Raw genomic sequence first — 17,243 nt, forward strand, 5'->3', positions numbered from 1 at the left:
TAACTCTGTTCTCCTAATTTGGAGATGTGATATGAGGAGCAGCACATGGCATACAGCCACAGGTGGAACAACTGAAGTTAAAGGATGAATCTATCTTTTATTGCACCTTGGTGCTTTCATTCTGGAATTCTTTTTGCATACACAATTCTGTACCTACTGCCAATAGCTCCATCATGAGAAAGCGGCGATAATTCCAGCCACCTTTCAGTGAAGGAAAAATAGCTCCGGTTAATGAAGGGAACCAAGCTACATCTGTTCAATCAGAAAGAGCGAAAACTGCCTGTGTTTATTCCAACAGAATTTTGGTAGAGGCTTCAATACAGTTAAACTAACACTAGGAGAGCTTTCAAGATTTATAATATAACGCAGAAGTTGATAAGGTATAATTGAGATTAAGAAAAACGGAATCCAAAAGCTCATTAGCCCAAAAGAGTGTTGCCCTGTCTTGATTCTTGCTTTTTGTATGTATTCACTCTTTTGGATGTGCTCTGCTCTCTCAGTACTGGTAGAGGTGACAACCAGGAGGTGGTCGGGTAAGGAAACAGAACTGCCATAGCTGGATTCATCTTTATTCTTCAGAAAGCTATGTCTTAGAAGTAAAGATATCAAAAGTCAATTGAAAATGAAAACAACATGAAATGTTACCGAACGTTTCCTTTAAGGAGTGAAAATACGGAACAAGTGATAATAACTTTGCTGGATATTCTGGTGTACTACCCAATCCACCAGCTAAATATTTCTATTCATCTTTGGCAGCAACTCTCTTCCACTTAGGCTCCAAAGTAGCTATATTCTAGAGAAGTTTATTCTATTTTTAAGCGAATATGAATTGATTCGCAGTTCACCAAGGACCCAAACGCCAGGCTGAGCCCGCTGAGCACTGAGCAGCTCAGGAGTGTAATGGTCGGTGACGTCCCAGGGTTGGATCACGCACTGTCTCATGGTCTTTTCTGGCCTTAAACTCAATAACTCTATTACTCAACTGTCTAGCTAACGTCCTCAGAAGTGAAACCTATTTCCATTTTAATGAAGAAATACACGAAGCTAGAGATGATATACATATTTGACTGAAAGTTGGAAGGTAACGAAAAAGAACATTCACAATAATAAGAAGCAGCTGCAAGCAGAAAGATTTAAAGTAACAGCCCATGCACTTAAAACAGCATGCTAATCGGAGCGCTTCTGTGGCAGCAGAACTTTGTAGGGTTAACTGTGCTTCCAACCACAGAGAGGCAGCAAGAGCGATCGCGCACATATGCACACATGCTGCCCCGCATACAGTTTGGATATTGTAGCAAGAAGGGTTGTTAGCAGGATCTGGGCATCCTGACACAGCTACAAGGGGCGCACGTTACAGGGCTGGAGAGCTGAATCAATTAACGCTCGCTGGCTCTTTTCCAGCCAAGCCCCCACTCATTTATTTCTCCGCTTTCAAGCACTGGAGCTGCATGCACTGGAATGAGTCAGTCAGCAAACAATGGGTAGCAGCAGACTGCAAGTTTTGCTAATCAACAAAGAAAACTGCTCTGAGACTATGCTAATCACATAAGTAAAGTCATCCAAAGAATAGAAGAGGAAGGATAGAAAAAAAAAGGACATCCTATCTTTATCTTTTTCTAAGTGCAGCAAGAACGATTCTTTTCCTGCATTCAAGAGCTGGAGAAAATACCTGGGTAAGGAGGACAGCTTCCCTCAAAGAGAAATTCTTCATCTTGGTGTTAAAGGAAATGCTAAGCGCTAAACAAAAGCACAGCGAGAGACATACTTTAGAAAAATAAGAAACACAAACAAATGAACAACTGGCTTTCTAGAAAACAGCGAAAAATCTTATCTTAAAATCCACCATGTGATGAAAAAGAAGAACAAATCACAGACGATCTTCCTGGGTACAACCGAACTCTACTGAAACGCAAGAGAAAAAGGTAAGGCTTTCTTCACCTGAGACTTATAGCACATCGAGTCTTCTCAGTAACTGCTCAGCTAACGACAGAACTCTTTTAGCGCCTGCTTGGAGGGGGAAACGTAAGCGTTAAGTCCTCAGCAGAGCTGAGAGAGGGGAGAGAGAGAGAAAAGGCTGCGCTTCATAGAAACCCCGCTCAGATTACAAAAACAAAAGGAGGTTTACTCACCCCCAACCCCCCTCCTTGAAGGAATGGGTAACTTTAGAGGTCTCGGTTCCGCAAATCTTTATGGTCCCCTTGGGACTGTCACCAGTGTTTTATTGTCTGCAGCTTCCTGACCCTCACCTGATAAAGTAGGGACTGGAGAGAATAAAACTGAAACCACATACATCATTTCTGAAGATATTTTTGGGGTGACCCTCGCCAGAGAAATAGGATTCTTAATAAGAGGAAACATGGGAACTGCCGCCTGCCTACGCACACGCTGCCGGAGAGTAGACACTGGGGAGAGGAGGAGTTGCACACACACAGATCCAGCATCTGTCTGCATCAGTTTGTGCCTACCAACAACAAACCTTCGTACGCTATAGCTAGAGGGAAACAACTGGTATCCAAAATTTATCTACTACTTTTTCTTTCTTTCTTTCTTTCTTTTTTTTTTCCCTACAGCAGTAAAAGATGGGAGCTAATGAACTGCTTACTATTCTCAGCTATTGAATTCTCTCGTATAATCTTCTGAGAGCTGAACCTTGCTGTACGGGGACATCAGACCATCAGCCCTAACAGCCAGAGATGGACACAAGACAGGACTTGATTTTTTAAGACCTCATCACACCCAGTAAAGGCACAGGATAACAAAATTGGATCCAAGCTCTGACACGGTTACTGTACCTCAAAATAGCAGATGACCAGTTTACCATACTGACCATGCTGGCCTTTCCTCAGGACCATCCTGGAGCAGAGAGGCACACTGAACTCTTGCACCGTACACGATTCCTGCGCAAAACACAGCCCTCGGACACGTCCTGCTGGACACAAAGATGCCCCATCCTTTACACTTCTTGAATGGGTCTGGAGCTGGCAATGGCTCTTTCTCACCTCTCTCGGTAACAGAACCCAAAGAGAACTACCCGAACGATGAGCAAGGAAACAAAGTGCACTGGGCAGCGCTGCTGATCCTACTGGTGATCATCCCCACCATCGGTGGGAACATCCTGGTCATCCTGGCGGTATCCCTGGAGAAAAAGTTGCAATATGCCACCAACTACTTTTTAACGTCCTTGGCGGTGGCGGATTTGCTCGTGGGACTGTTTGTGATGCCGATTGCCCTTCTCATAATACTGTTTGGTGAGTACGGCGCGCTTTGTTTCGTCAGGCTTGCATACTGGGCACAATTCTGGGAAGTCTGATTTAAACAGAAAAGTTGTTTGCTTTCCGCTGTTGAGATTCTAAATATCATTTGAATGAGGGCTAAATCTTTTCTTCCTCTAACCATAATGCAGTCTAATGCCTTCATGGTAAGAATATCCTCAATGGATATTCTTTCTTTTGAAAAAAAAAGCACTGAAAAAGTACCTGAGACTTGCTGATACTATTCAGAGGGAGACTGGCAAATTACACTGTGTACAGCACATCACTGTTTCCAGTAACTTCAGCACAACCTCAAAATCTGTTGTACTGGATATTACACTAATGACAGGCAGTCATCTCTTAAAAACGTGGTTCCTGGAAGCACCAGTGATGAGTTTTACCAGTCTCAGTTTCTGGGAAACTGATTTTCTCTTGCTCTGGGAAAAATGGCAAAGTCTGTAAGGCATTCCAAAGAACCCCTGTATCTGTCTGTCAAGTTAGGGCAACCTCAGTCCATCTGTGCACCTGATCTTCAAGACTCAGATTCACCATTCAATCTGGCTCATATGGAATAAAACAGATTTTTTTCTATAGAAACATACACTGGGCGTGACACTTTCTTTCTGGTTAGTCATTGAAGAACAAGCACGACTTTCCATATTTTCTCACGTCCAGCTTTATATCAAATACCACTTTTGACAACTAATCAGAAACAGATCCATGGGAAAGTGGCTTTTTTACTCCCGAAGATTCTTTAAGAATATTTAATTTAAAAAAGTCTATTTTAGTATTACACAAATGAAAAAATAAATCAATACCACATTGATTTATTTTTCAAAAACTTAAGGATTTTCAGAATTATCTTTAGGGTATAGGTACCACTGAGCCCCGGATAATGAAAGACGGCAGGAGTCCATTTTTCCTGTGCTGGGTCTGTAGGAGTTGCCTGAGCAACAAACAAACACAATCAAACTTCATTTCAGAAAGCACATCAGTAGCTTTGTTTGCTGCAGGGGACTGGAAGCACTTACTAATAAATGTGTTTATTCATTAAATGACACTGAATTTCTGTGCATTCCAGACTGTTCCTTCCGTAGCAGTCTATGAATTGGAGGTCAGAAATCAGGGTTTCAGGGCACGATATTCAGATATCATAAAACAGACACAGATTTCAAGCAACAGATCCTGCAAAGAGGAAAGAACGCATGTAACCGGGACCGGGATCTCTACCTTGAAAAAGACACCCTTCCTCACAAAATATTCAGTGTTGTGCGTGCATGTGTGTGTTTGTAGAGGTGAGAAACTTCTGTATGCAAGAGCTAATTCACAGACACTGTAACTGCTTAGTTCCTGCCAAAGACCTCATCGATAACAGAAATAATAACATAACTGATCGTTATAAAAGCACAGATCATTATAAAAGCACTGGTAATTGACTAGCGACCAATAAAAAGAGAAGGCAGGCTCTGGACTTTGTGAAGGTGTGGGTGCTGCTTTTTTTTTTTGTCGTTGCTTGCTTTTCAATTGTGTTAGATCAATGACTTCTTTTCTTTTTCAACTTCATAAAGAGAATATTGCTCCTTAATCTCCCAATTAATCTGGTGCTAAGCCCTGGTAACACAGTCTAAAGCATCGTAGGAATCTTTACAAACAAAAGCATCTTTCACAGTGCAGGCAATACACAAGAAAGCAGTTAATTACAACTAATTTTACTAAGTGAGATTGCAACCAGCCTTTTACGTAGCAGCAGTTAAAACTGAAATTTCTCACATTTCTCTCTGGCTCCAAACCAGAAAAACTGCTTTCCCTCTCTATGAACTGGAAGGAGATGCTGAAGCGCTTGTAGAAGCTCAAAGCATGAGCACAACATCATGAGTTTGTGGAATCAAGCAAGAACAGTATGTACCAGGTCTAAATCATGAAGCTACCCTACTCAGATAACTGCTTGAACACAGAATAATCACTGATAGTTAGAAGGCCAACGGCATCCAGCCTCCTGGCACTTCCACGCAGGAACATTTCCGTTATAAAGCAACGGCTGTGTGCAGTTTCTAGATATGGAATACAAATATTATGCTTCCGATTCAGAACTGACATCTAATTATACGGAGAATATTTGAGGAAATAGGTGAGAACGCAGTCACATTAAACAGTTTTGGACAAATTGGTGTCACAATGTTCAAATGCAAAAGCCACTACAGATAACAGCTCCACGCACCGATGATATGGTTGCAGAACAATCTTCAGAAACAGGCTGTTGCAATAATAGAGAACTGCCCTTGAAAAAAATCAAACCCCATAGCCAACTCACAGGTATAATACCATGAGCAGCAGATTTCCTCTTTTAGGTAAGGTGGCTGAAACATACTATAGTATGAATATATGCTGTAATTTTGATTTAAGAGCGCAAGTGTCAGAATACACAAACAGTTCATTGCTTTTATGGGTTACTAAATCCTTCTCATTTCTTCTACAAAAAGGTGGGCACATTAGGAAATAATTGCACTCTCTGAAATCTAGCTTTCCAAAGTTAGCTACATTCACAAACACAGAACTACTGAGGCAAAGCAAAGATGCTGCTATTCATCGGACGGTGAAATTAGCAAATTCTTAAGAAGGAGCCTCTGATTTGCCAAGTCTGAAGCAGAAAAAGTCTGCTGTCCGTGCTTCACGAGCAGTGGCTTATTTGCAGACAGTGCCATCTTTTAAATTATTTCTTTATTCCTCACATACATCCACGTAGAAATCAAAAGGCGGAGCTGATCGCCCTAGGTTGCAAACCATGACAGAACCATGTCAGAAGCAATGGCAGTCAATCTTCCCCCATTATTGATTATGAACCACGACAAATCTTTCCTTCTCACATGTGCAAACAAGAGGAAACTTATTCCATTGATGACTACTGTCCAAAATCTCAAATCTATACATGAGTAAGAAAACCAGGGTTCATTTTTGACAAAGCAACTCTAACAAAAAGGTTCCATAGGTAAAATTCAAAGAACTGCACGGCAGCAAATTAATGCTGAAAGTGCAATTGAAGCAGAGCAATAAGCAAGCAGCTCAGGAGGGAGACAGCAAGGCAGCAGCCTGGAGAGCCCGGGCCTCCCAAGTGTGCAAGGTTGAGCACGGCCGCGATGAACCAACACACCACAGTTCGAAGATAAAAGTCTGGGCTTAAAGTCGGCTGATGATAAAATATCAATTTCCTTCCCAGTAAAAGTATCATTATCTAACAGCAACAAAATGATTCCTGTCACAGAATCCTGTACAAGCAGCACATTTCAGCAGCCCTTGTAGCAAGACAACAAACTATCTTCAAGGCAGTTTAAAGACCTCTCTCACTTGTGCATATAGATGCACTTTGGTTCAGGGATTACACATTTCCAAGGGATCTCCTATACATAAATCTTACTGTAAATAAGGATTCTATTCAAGGACAGACAGTTGTGGTAAAAGCTCATCTTACCTCTCGAGGTGCAAGACAAATCGTAAAACATATATTTTATCATGTAATAGCTAAAAATAAGGAAAATCTGCAGCAGCAGCACCGCAGATAGGAGGGTCTGACACCGGTTTGTAGGAAGCATCTTTATCTTATGCCACCTGAGCTGGAGAAAGCAGACAAGATTTCAGGCAGGCAGACTTGCCAGCTAATCTAGGCTTTTGGGGAAAAAAAAAAAAAGTCCAATCTGCTAGGTTAAGATCAGCATTTCAACTGCCAAGGAGAAAGAAGGTGGAGAATCTTAGCACAGTGAATCATTTAATGCTTTGGTTTGCTCCACCAGTGTCGATCTATAACATGAGAATCGTATCTTTTGACAGGCTGACCCTCTAGCAGCTTCACACCCCCCGCTGTTCAGCAGGATTCCCCCATTTACCTTCAGTCTGAACTATGAAAAGCAGGAACTCAACCGCTTGCTTGTTGTCAGGGGTCGAAGATGCTTTCTGGGTCCTGAGGGGAAATTCATATCCTGCTTTTTCCCTACTCCCAAACTAACACAACAGGCAAACAGTGGCACACACCACCACCACACATCACCGAGCTGACAGCAGTCACTCCCAAGCTAGGCACAGAGCTTCTAACACGTGTACAAACAAGAAGTAAAAGCAACGTGCGCCACAGTACGAATCCTAGAGAACCAGTTAATTCTTTATGGATAGAGTTTCACTATATATTTGTTCAAATATAACCAAGCTCATCAACTCTTTTCAGCTACTGCATTTAAAGTCTACCCTGAGTTTGTTTGGCTAAAACACGTCTACTATACATAGAAAACAGAACATAATTCTATAAGCCCGAGTGTGGTGACTTACTGCCTTCTGCACTCCGTTCCAAAGAAAAACTAAAAGGCAAATCCTTCTTTTCAGCTGCACTTACCAACTAACCCTACAGCTCATAAAACTCACAAAGTTGCTCTGCATCAGGAAGCTGTTTTCATACACTATACTAAAAAGAAAAGCAGCTTTTTGGTGAAGTATTTGAGGGATTTCTTCTGCAAAGAGAAGAAAGCTGCAAATGAAAATAACTTACACCGCTATTATCCGGAAAGCAAAGCACTTATAATCCAGGGATCAGCACGTATGCACTCTCAACAGCAGCGTTAGCTGCTTACGTGAAATCCAGCAGTGTTCTCTGTGCGTTCTCCAAGATACAGAATACACTTTCCATTGTTCACATTTTATTTGAGCTAACCCTGCATCATTTACGTCCTATTTAGTAGTAGTCCTACTTCTCTGAACTCCATGATCCTTGTGGGTCTCTTCCAACTCAAAAAAATGTTTCTAAGATTTTCAAATAAATTATTTTTGTATTTACTGTATTTTTTTTTTTCTGGCTTGCTTTCTGGTTGAATGAACCACAAGACATTTTGATTTTCCTTTTTTGCTGTTGTTCAAAGGCAATACATCACTGCCAGTCGAAAGCGTAGAGAGAAAAACAGAACATCAGTAACTGTTTCATAATACACTAATTATCACTTCCTCATACCTGTAATGACAATTTTTTGAAGTGTAAGTTCAATGGAGATATCTATTTCTGGAAATATGCAGCTAGACGCCATGCAAAATTTACAGGTTAGTGGCCTGAAACTAGACCACTTCTCTTCCTTACTGCTTATTTCCTACACCATCCTCACCTGGAGTCCACTGCCTCGGGGATGAGGATTTTGCCAGGAGGAAAGAGAGAGGAGTTCAGTTTATCATTCATGCCTACAGGGAAGGTTCTCAAACATACACAGCAATGCAGAAAAGCGCACGCTATGTCTGACTTCATAAAATTTTCCATCTTCTGGGGCTTATATTTCAAAGGTAGTACCATATCATTTCCATCTATCATACATATTATGAGAAAAATTGTTAATGTCAAACTGCTGTGCCATTACCACACTGATAAGATTTGAGCATTACGACATTTTCGGTCATTTGGCATTCTCAGCACGTAGATCTATTTATTTGGAGCAGGAAGATTTAAAAAGTTTGATTTGTTACTATTTTTTTCCTTAATCATCATTCAACAAAGAAGAGAATTCTCCAGCAGTGCTTTTAATGAACCTACTGATCAAACAGATTAATTTTATATGGAGAGAGAATTCAAGCAGATCAACCGGTACAACTAGAAATAGAAGAAACTTCTGCATTCACAAAGTCATTTCCAGGACAATAGAACATTCTTACACACACACAACACTATGGTGCATTTCAGCTTGAACACTGCTTGCACTGGACTGCAATACAAACAACTTGCGAGTGAAAAATCAAGCATTTATGAAAGAAATCAGTTTCAGTGAAGTTCATTCAGTTTGGAAGTGTAAAGAATGGTAGGGGAGACCCAGCCCCCAAAAGTACCTGCCTTTTGCAACACTGAATACTACAAAACCTTAATAATGGACACAATGGAGGTTTACAGATCATATGTTCGCTCTTCAAGATTACTGCTAACTTCAAGATTCAAACATGGTTCTGCAATGACTGACTACTATATTGGTTACGGCCTGCTATCTCCTCTATGCTTTGATCAGAGGATTATCAGAGAGACAAAGCTGAAAAAAAACATCATTTAATGTTAGGGCACTGCCATCGAACAGTCATGACCCGTTTTTACTGTTTTAATCCAGAGTCCTTGCTACAAAGAGCTCATGATCTAAAGTGGAAAGAAAGATAGGGAATGATTTATAGTACACAAACAGCCTGATCAGTATGATGGCAGCAACCATTCCAGTTAGAAGTTACATAAAAAAAAATAATACAATCTTACAGCGATGGTGTTCAGTTTCTATAGGATTATGAGCTTCTCAAGGGTACTGATGCCAAATGGGAAAAAAAAAATAAAGACACTAAAAATGCTCAAAAAGCTGAGATTCTAATGAGTTTTCTGTTCTCTTTCAGACAATGCCTGGCCTCTTCCAACTGCCTTGTGTCCCATTTGGCTGTTCCTTGACGTCCTCTTTTCCACAGCTTCCATCATGCACCTCTGTGCCATCTCACTTGATCGCTATATTGCAATTAAAAAGCCAATCCAGGCCAGCCAGTACAATTCATGGGCTACAACAGTCATCAAAATCATCGTTGTTTGGCTCATTTCAATAGGTATGTGAGGCTTGGAGACCAGAAAAGCAATACAGAAGCTTTTCATGTCCAAAACAATAGGTGAAAGTTGGGCACAAAGACAAATTTGGCCAATCTGGATTGGCCTAAGTCCACCATTTGGATCATACATAGCTACATCAAAAGTCTGTCTAAGTAGCTACTCACCAAGTTTATCAAGGACTGAGTAGGTGTAACCATCATACTTTATGGTTCTAAAATTCCAAGTTAGAAGACAACATCTGCATGGCTAGCATATCTCTTGGAAAGCAAGATTCCATGTTCCTGCGGAAACAATCTAGTACATTTCCACCCAAATACAATTTTAAGCCTAGAGTATATGCTACTAAAATCAGCGCCTTACTTAAAATTGTCTCATGAAGGAAGTAAAAAAAAGGTTAATTACTTGCACCAAAGATTGAAAGATAAGTGAGCAGCTGGTAACAGTCACAGTGAAGACTACCATGCACTGGCAACATATCATACAGAAAGGCCTGTAAGTAAAAAAATCACCTAACAGTTGATACAAAGGATGCAAATGTATAAACATTTATTAGTATCACCCTGTTGCGCACATGGCACCTCACTTGTCTTTACTGCTTAAAGAAATCTTTTAAATGAGCTAAGGTGGTGAAAACATTGAATTCAAGTAACTAAAGCACGCTGCAGGCAGCAATGGGCATAGCGTTGTATGCTGTGTGCAAAAGAATAATTCTGGATTACTTAAGCTAATGACGCATAAAAGAATAGGTACATTCATCTTCTTGACTTCAGCATATATGCCCAAACACAGAAATTTCAACTTGAAAAAAAAAATCTGGAAGAACCGTGATGATAGGAGAAAAGATGTATCTCTATTTTATCACAAAAAAAAGGAAACTCTTAATGAGACATGACACTTAAAAGTTGATCTTTTAATAACTGACTTATTGTTATTAATCAGTGCTGTACTTCTCATTTCCTTTTATCTAACACAAGAGTACTCTGCAGTAGTCTCGTTTCTCCAAGTCAAAGGTTAACGTAATTCAATCTTCATTTTAAATGCTTGCTGTATCCAAAGGTGTGCCTCTTCTCAAGGAAGGGGTCAAGTGGCTGGAGGGAAAACCATTTCGCCTCTTGCTGCCCCAGCCAACTTCAGTAAGCAGAGGAATACCGTAAATCCCTAGATCTCTAAGTGGTATCAGGAAACATAGCACAAATAACCCTCACCAGACAGCAAGGAACCTGTTGTTTTTGTTGTAATGTCAGACTGCTGGCAAATGAAGTGCTGACTGTAATTTAGCAGTTATAAAAAATTCATTTAAAAGACAAGACTGCTATCTTTTTTTTTTAGGTGTTGAATTACAGAGCTAGCAAGCAAGCTAGCCTCATTTAAACACTCTTAAATATCCAAGAGACTTGAAACAACAAATCTGTCTCAAACACACACACTGAATAATTCTGGCATCTATTTAACTACTTGTATATATGAAAGTCAAGCAGACTGAAAAAATTCAGCTGTGTCCAATAACTTGATGTCACTAAGAAAGAGGGGAAAAAAATAAGGGGGCAGACAGCATTAGGGAAACTCATTTCATGAGAGGAAAAAGCCATTCTAATTTCAATGACTAGAGTCAAAACAATTAATGCGTTTTACACTAGAGATGTTGGCAACTTCATACTGCTTTCTCAACTTCTAAGGGTTACCCATAATCTGATTAAAAAAAAAAAAGAGGCATTCTGTTAAAATTGAGCTTGCCAAGTCTTACAAAGTACTATATGCCCAATTACCCACGTGATGCTCTCAACAGCTCATGTTTTCTCAAGTCACCCTGTGCCTACTCTAAAGAGAGTTCAGGAACTACCTTTCTTTAAAGACTCTGAGGATTCAGGCCCAAAATGGAGATTGCAAGCATTTACTTAAGTACTTGGTTTTTCTCCTCTAGGCATTGCTATTCCAGTCCCTATCAGAGGAATTGAAGATGGAAATGGCAACTCTACAAATATTACATGTCTTCTGACGCCTGATCGCTTTCATGACTTCATTCTATATGGATCAGTGGCTGCGTTCTTCATTCCCCTTGCTATCATGATAGTCACTTATTTTTTGACAATTCAAGTGCTACGCAAGAAGGCCTATTTGATCAATAAGTCACCTCAACGTTTCACTTGGTCAACAGTGTCCACGGTATTCCAGCGTGACACTACACCTGCCTGCTCACCTGAAAAGGTGGCCATGCTGAACGGCTCCAGAAAAGACAAGGTTTTGTCCAATGATATGCCCATCTGCAGAATGTCTACCATTGGGAGAAAATCCATGCAAACCATAACCAATGAACAAAGGGCATCAAAAGTTCTTGGAATTGTATTTTTTCTTTTCTTGTTGATGTGGTGCCCGTTCTTCATAACTAACATAAGTTCAGTCCTATGCAACTCGTGCAACAAGGAAGTTTTTCAAAAGCTCATGGAGATATTTGTTTGGATAGGATACGTATCCTCAGGAGTGAACCCTCTTGTGTACACACTCTTCAACAAAACATTTAGGGAGGCTTTCAGCAGGTATATCACTTGCAACTATCGGACCACAAAGACTGCCAACGTCCTTCGGAAGTGCTCCAGCAGAATCTCTTTCAGAAATTCTGTGACAGAAAACTCCAAGCTCTTTGTTGTGCATGGGATGAGAAATGGGATTAACCCCATTATGTACCAGAGCCCAATGAGGCTGAGGAGCTCACCCATCCAAGCATCATCAGCCATTCTGCTGGATACACTGCTGCTCACAGAGAATGAAGTTGATAAAACAGAAGAACAAGTAAGCTACGTATAGTGGAATGACAGCTGTGACCACATCATCGCGTTACCATCTCTATCACTCTAGGTGACTGCGCTATAAGAGGTTATAAATACTATTGTTTCATTTATGCAAGCAATATCTTATAAATTTATAACAATTCCTCTCCTCCAAAGTCTCCTCTACTATAACCCCAAACCTACGGTGGCAACTTCATTCCATGATAAACAATGACTATTGCACAAGTGTATCATACAGAAAGAGGGAAATAAATAAAAGCTAAAGCAATGCAAGTATCTCACTTCAGATCTCATCATCTTCAGCCTCTCAATTTAAACCCATGGAGTTTTTCTCTGCATAAAACAGCATGCAAACACACTGCACTACTTCCTACAGCTCCCTCTGTTGACACTGCATACTCAAGTATGAGCTTTTCTTTTGTGTTGGGGTATCATAAATGAAAGCATGAGCTCCAGATACCAAAAGGCACACCTTTCTATTCCACAAACCATAGAATCTGTTTCCAAGAGAGTAAAAAATCCCCAAAACATTCCATGTGTGGAAATCATCCCTTTACAGTTTTTTTTTTTTCCTGTAGGGAGTGAGGCCAGAATCCCTTTCGCACCTGAATTTCATCTCCATTACTCTCACATACAAACAAGCTTGGCATTATCAAATTTGTCACTGAAAACTGCCCTCTGTTCTTTTCATACTGAGAAAATGAGTATGTAACTAAAATAGGGCCATAACACATCAGGGACTAAAACAGGACAGGCAATGCCTGGAACATCACTTTAACTTATACTATAGAAGTTCCTTCTTTTTTGTAGCTCTTACAACTCCAGTAAAAGCTTTCCCTAATCCAATATCATTCACACAAAATAAAAAAGTTATAGATAGAATAGCCAGCTCATTTGAAAATAAAAATAAGTGTCTAAGAGGCAACAGTAGTATCTACACCTGCACACAATAACAGTTCAGTTTCACTTAAAAAAAAAACACAAAAAACTCATTGGACTAACGTCATAAGATTAGAGGTCCCAGTCTGCACTCTCAAGCATCATAGTGGCAAAGCAAGTCTTCCATTAAAGCACAAAATTGAAAGAAAGAATTGTTCTTCACAATCCAGAGAAGCTAACACAGTCTATTGTCCAGGAAATCTGGAGCATCTGATAGTCCCAGACCATATCTCTTTAGGAAGAGAAATCAGATCTCCCCAAGGTGTTGGAGTTCTTACAGTAAGCAGCCAGTTTCCTATTTTTTCCCCCACAGTTTCCATTTACAGTAAAATTTTCAGCCCACACTTTTTATTTTTTCCATATTTAATATTTTCAGAGCTCTTTAGTTACACACTTAAATTATGTACAGCAAAAAGCTTAGGCATTTTTTTCATCCATGGAACAGAAAGTACTAAAGATAACGTGTCCTTCCAACTTTTATTTATATGTATTTAATTTAAAACACATGCAAGTTCGAAACAGAGCCTGATGTAACAAATGCCAGAGAGCTCCAGGAGAAAGTATTAAAAATATCTGCATGGTACTTACAGTAATCTTTCTCCTTCCTACCCTTTTTGGGGATAGCCACTGAAGTTAGAATAAGCCCTTAACTGCTCTTACTCCTCTTTCAGTAGACAAAATTTGTTTAAGAGGATCCAGCAGTTAAAAGCCAGAACTGATGGACAATTATGGCTGTGGAAGATGCCTGTATCTAAAAGTATTTAAGAATCAAAAGCCTTTCATTAAATCTAATGACTCTGAAGTCCTAGGGGAAAGGGAGTAGGAATAAAACAAAGTAAAGAACATTCCCCAAACTTGTCTTCTAAGAAGAAGGAGGGGAGGATGTTCTAAATCTGGGAACCAAACTACACTGGATTAATAATCCCAACATCAGCAACAATTTAAAGCTTCCCTTTCCAGCAGGAACATCACAAATAGCTAGCTATTCAGTATCTGGAAAGAACAAGAGGTAATTTAGTTCTCTTCTGCCTGACCCTGTTCTTTTTCACCTGTCAGTCTTCAGGGAGCAATGACAGTAGGAGTAATTGGCCGTAAGTGTCCCTTAGAGAATGATTCCAAGGCCTCTTTGTAATCTGTGGTTAGACTCCAAAAAACAGGAAACAACCCCCGAGAAGATGTATTTTGTCAAGCCAGCTCAACTTCAGTAACCAGAAATAGAAGCTCAGCATATTCCAGTTACTGAACGTAGTCAGCAGCAATACGTAAACGGAGCCATAAACCTCAAAAGGACCAGAGCCTAACCAAACACCCAGTCTTCCTACCATAAAAAGTATTTCTCCATGCACAGAAACCTATCAGGAAGAAAACTCACACATTCAATCCAACATGCTAGATGTTGATGGACCAGCAATTTCTTTTCACTAACTGTAAAAACGTATTCTCTCATGGTTGCTACTGCTTTGCTCCTAGAGCAACATGCTGCCAGTCATCCAGGTAAGCTCTCACGCATGCTAAGTGGTGAATGTTGTAAACTGGTAGATTTTATATTTATTTCGTAACACAATAAAAAACTTAATACCACAATTCCTAGGCAAAACTAAATAACCTAGACTAAAACATCCCTTCTAAAATGGCGGCCAAACCTCAATTCATGAATTCTGAAGAACTAAGTAACTACGCATTCTTTCATTGGCTTTTCCAGTAAATGAAAAGCACACACACACACACACACACAAATCTAAATAAATAAAAGTTTAAAATGTCAGAGTTAAGACAAAATATTGTTGCACTAAATGTTGTCAGATTTTATTATATTATGTCCAATCACATTTTATTCTGTTACCGTGCTGCTCCATTAACTCTAGTCCTAAGAGTCAAGCTGTGCTCTTGAATGCATACAGGGCTGTACGACATGCTAGCAAGGAAGACTCACATGATAAGCAAGTAGCAAAAGCCTTACAGAATGCTCTGTTATGCAAACATATTCTATTACCTAAAAATAGCTGTCTATGTGACATTTATAACACTTCTAGTTCAAATCCAAAAAGAACACTTATTCAGACAGCCGTAACAAAAGGAGGAAATAAACTAGATATTTATGGCACTAATTTGTGGATTCTAGCTGTCAGGAATTGTCACATTTACCAATGGTGGTTTCAAGGAAATTATCACCCTCTGACAGCACAGCTCCACCTTCACCTGGATTCTATTACTCCTACCAAAGGCACAGAGAGAAGCACAAGTCTGTGCATTCCCTTGGTGCTGCCGTACACAGCCCAGCAGATGAACTTACATCTCCAGCATGCTCAATCCCACAGCAACGGCATGCATTCCTTAAGAAAAACGTAGACCACATTCAACATATTTATTCTCCTGTTTTGATAATGACTTCACTATTCCCTTTCTGGAACCACAAAAAAAGAATTCAGTGAGACTTCTTCTCACAGGAGCTTCAGTTGTGTTCCTTTCCCTTAGATGAGTTTCACCCATTCCAGGGCCTAACCCACTGTGCTGCAGAGCTGTTCACCTCCCATCAAAACACACTTCCTTCACAAGCTCTACACCTCTACCAACTCTCTGATCACTGACCAGTATATGGTACACTATTAATGGCATTTAACACAAATAAATCCAATTAAACTCCATTTTAGTTGTGAATTCTGACAAACTTAACAGTCCACTTGTTCTTTATGCCTCTGCACGCCAGCAATTTCAACATGGGACGGAGCACACTGTTAGCACTAAGTTACAGTTTTAGCAAACAGGAAAGATAATGTGAAATCAGCTTTTAGATCCCTACACAGATAGTTAATATTTCCTTCCAGGCACTGAAACACAGCTTTTGGTTTATAATGACAGTGTGATGCAGGGGTAGTCTGCGAGCCCCTCTAAGCAGAAAATCCCTTCCATTGCTACATGTGAACGCAGGGGTCAAGGCTCAACAAACCAAGGAATCCCTCCCAGAACCACATCATAAAGCAAAACAACTGATCATGCACTCTGGGAGAGTTATCAAATGAGAAGACTTAATTATTACAACAGCCTAACATAAGCTTTTTGTCTATACAAGCCAATGATGATAATAACCTGCTAAAATTTTCATCTTTTCCTATCAAGCAACACGGATATCGGAATTGCATTTGCAAGAAAATGTTCCTCCCTGTTGTTCAAGCACATTTTGGACTGTACTCCTCTGTGAAAAAAAAAAAAAGGTGGTAGAATAAGATCTCTATCACTGCAGAACAGGCTAAAGATTCAGAAGTTACTGTAATTCATTTCCTCATTGCTGACTGTGAAGAACAGGCCCAGAACTCTCTGTCAAAATTCATACCTTAGGGCAACTTACACAGATTTAGGGCTAGCATAGCACTGCATCTGCAAACACAATAGAGAGCGAATAAGATGAGGTTCCAGGTTTTCATGTATCTGGTCAGATTTTAACTAAGTCCTCGCTTTCCCCATTCACTTAAAGAGAAAACCTGAAGAAGCAGACAGGCTGCAGTGCTCCAAGAAACTCGATACACAGGGTAGGTCAGAGCCCTGACAGCTTCTTGTTTTGGTAGGAAGCAATCTATACCCACTTACGCTTTGCATCTGTTGAGAATAAAAATGATACTGAAATCAGAGATCAGAAGTGCTTCGTCACGACCTGTCTGGAAAAAAGACACCTCCAACTATGGA

The 17,243-nt window shown here is 40.1% G+C and overlaps 2 protein-coding genes across 3 annotated transcripts in view; one reads left to right on the top strand and one right to left on the bottom strand.

Moving 5' to 3' along the window:
• The window catches only part of PSMD1 (proteasome 26S subunit, non-ATPase 1), a 63,757-nt gene that overhangs the window by 30,627 nt on the left and 15,887 nt on the right, over positions 1 to 17,243 (bottom strand). The gene's annotated exons all lie outside the window — the stretch shown is intronic.
• On the top strand, positions 1,129 to 15,511 carry HTR2B (5-hydroxytryptamine receptor 2B). 2 transcript variants are annotated; one of them, XM_021397098.1, is made up of 4 exons: positions 1,129 to 1,922; positions 2,571 to 3,248; positions 9,636 to 9,836; positions 11,759 to 15,511. In XM_021397098.1, exons 2-4 carry the CDS (start codon positions 2,942 to 2,944, stop codon positions 12,637 to 12,639), a joined length of 1,389 nt encoding a protein of 462 aa, XP_021252773.1. In that variant the 5' UTR covers positions 1,129 to 1,922; positions 2,571 to 2,941; the 3' UTR covers positions 12,640 to 15,511. The 2 variants fall into 2 exon arrangements, with proteins under 2 accessions (XP_021252773.1, XP_021252774.1); XM_021397099.1 differs by lacking the exon at positions 1,129 to 1,922 and adding an exon at positions 1,939 to 2,508 and having other exon boundaries at positions 2,612 to 3,248.

Source organism: Numida meleagris, chromosome 4 (genome assembly GCF_002078875.1).
Source record: "Numida meleagris isolate 19003 breed g44 Domestic line chromosome 4, NumMel1.0, whole genome shotgun sequence".
Taxonomy (NCBI): domain Eukaryota; kingdom Metazoa; phylum Chordata; class Aves; order Galliformes; family Numididae; genus Numida; species Numida meleagris.

Bases quoted from the DNA above. Each gene is read 5' to 3' on its own strand.
- HTR2B (XM_021397098.1), top strand. From the start codon at position 2,942: ATGCCCCATCCTTTACACTTCTTGAATGGGTCTGGAGCTGGCAATGGC. The intron at 3,249-9,635 runs GTGAGTACGGCG...GTTCTCTTTCAG, and splicing joins CCTTCTCATAATACTGTTTG to ACAATGCCTGGCCTCTTCCA. The intron at 9,837-11,758 runs GTATGTGAGGCT...TTTCTCCTCTAG, and splicing joins TGTTTGGCTCATTTCAATAG to GCATTGCTATTCCAGTCCCT.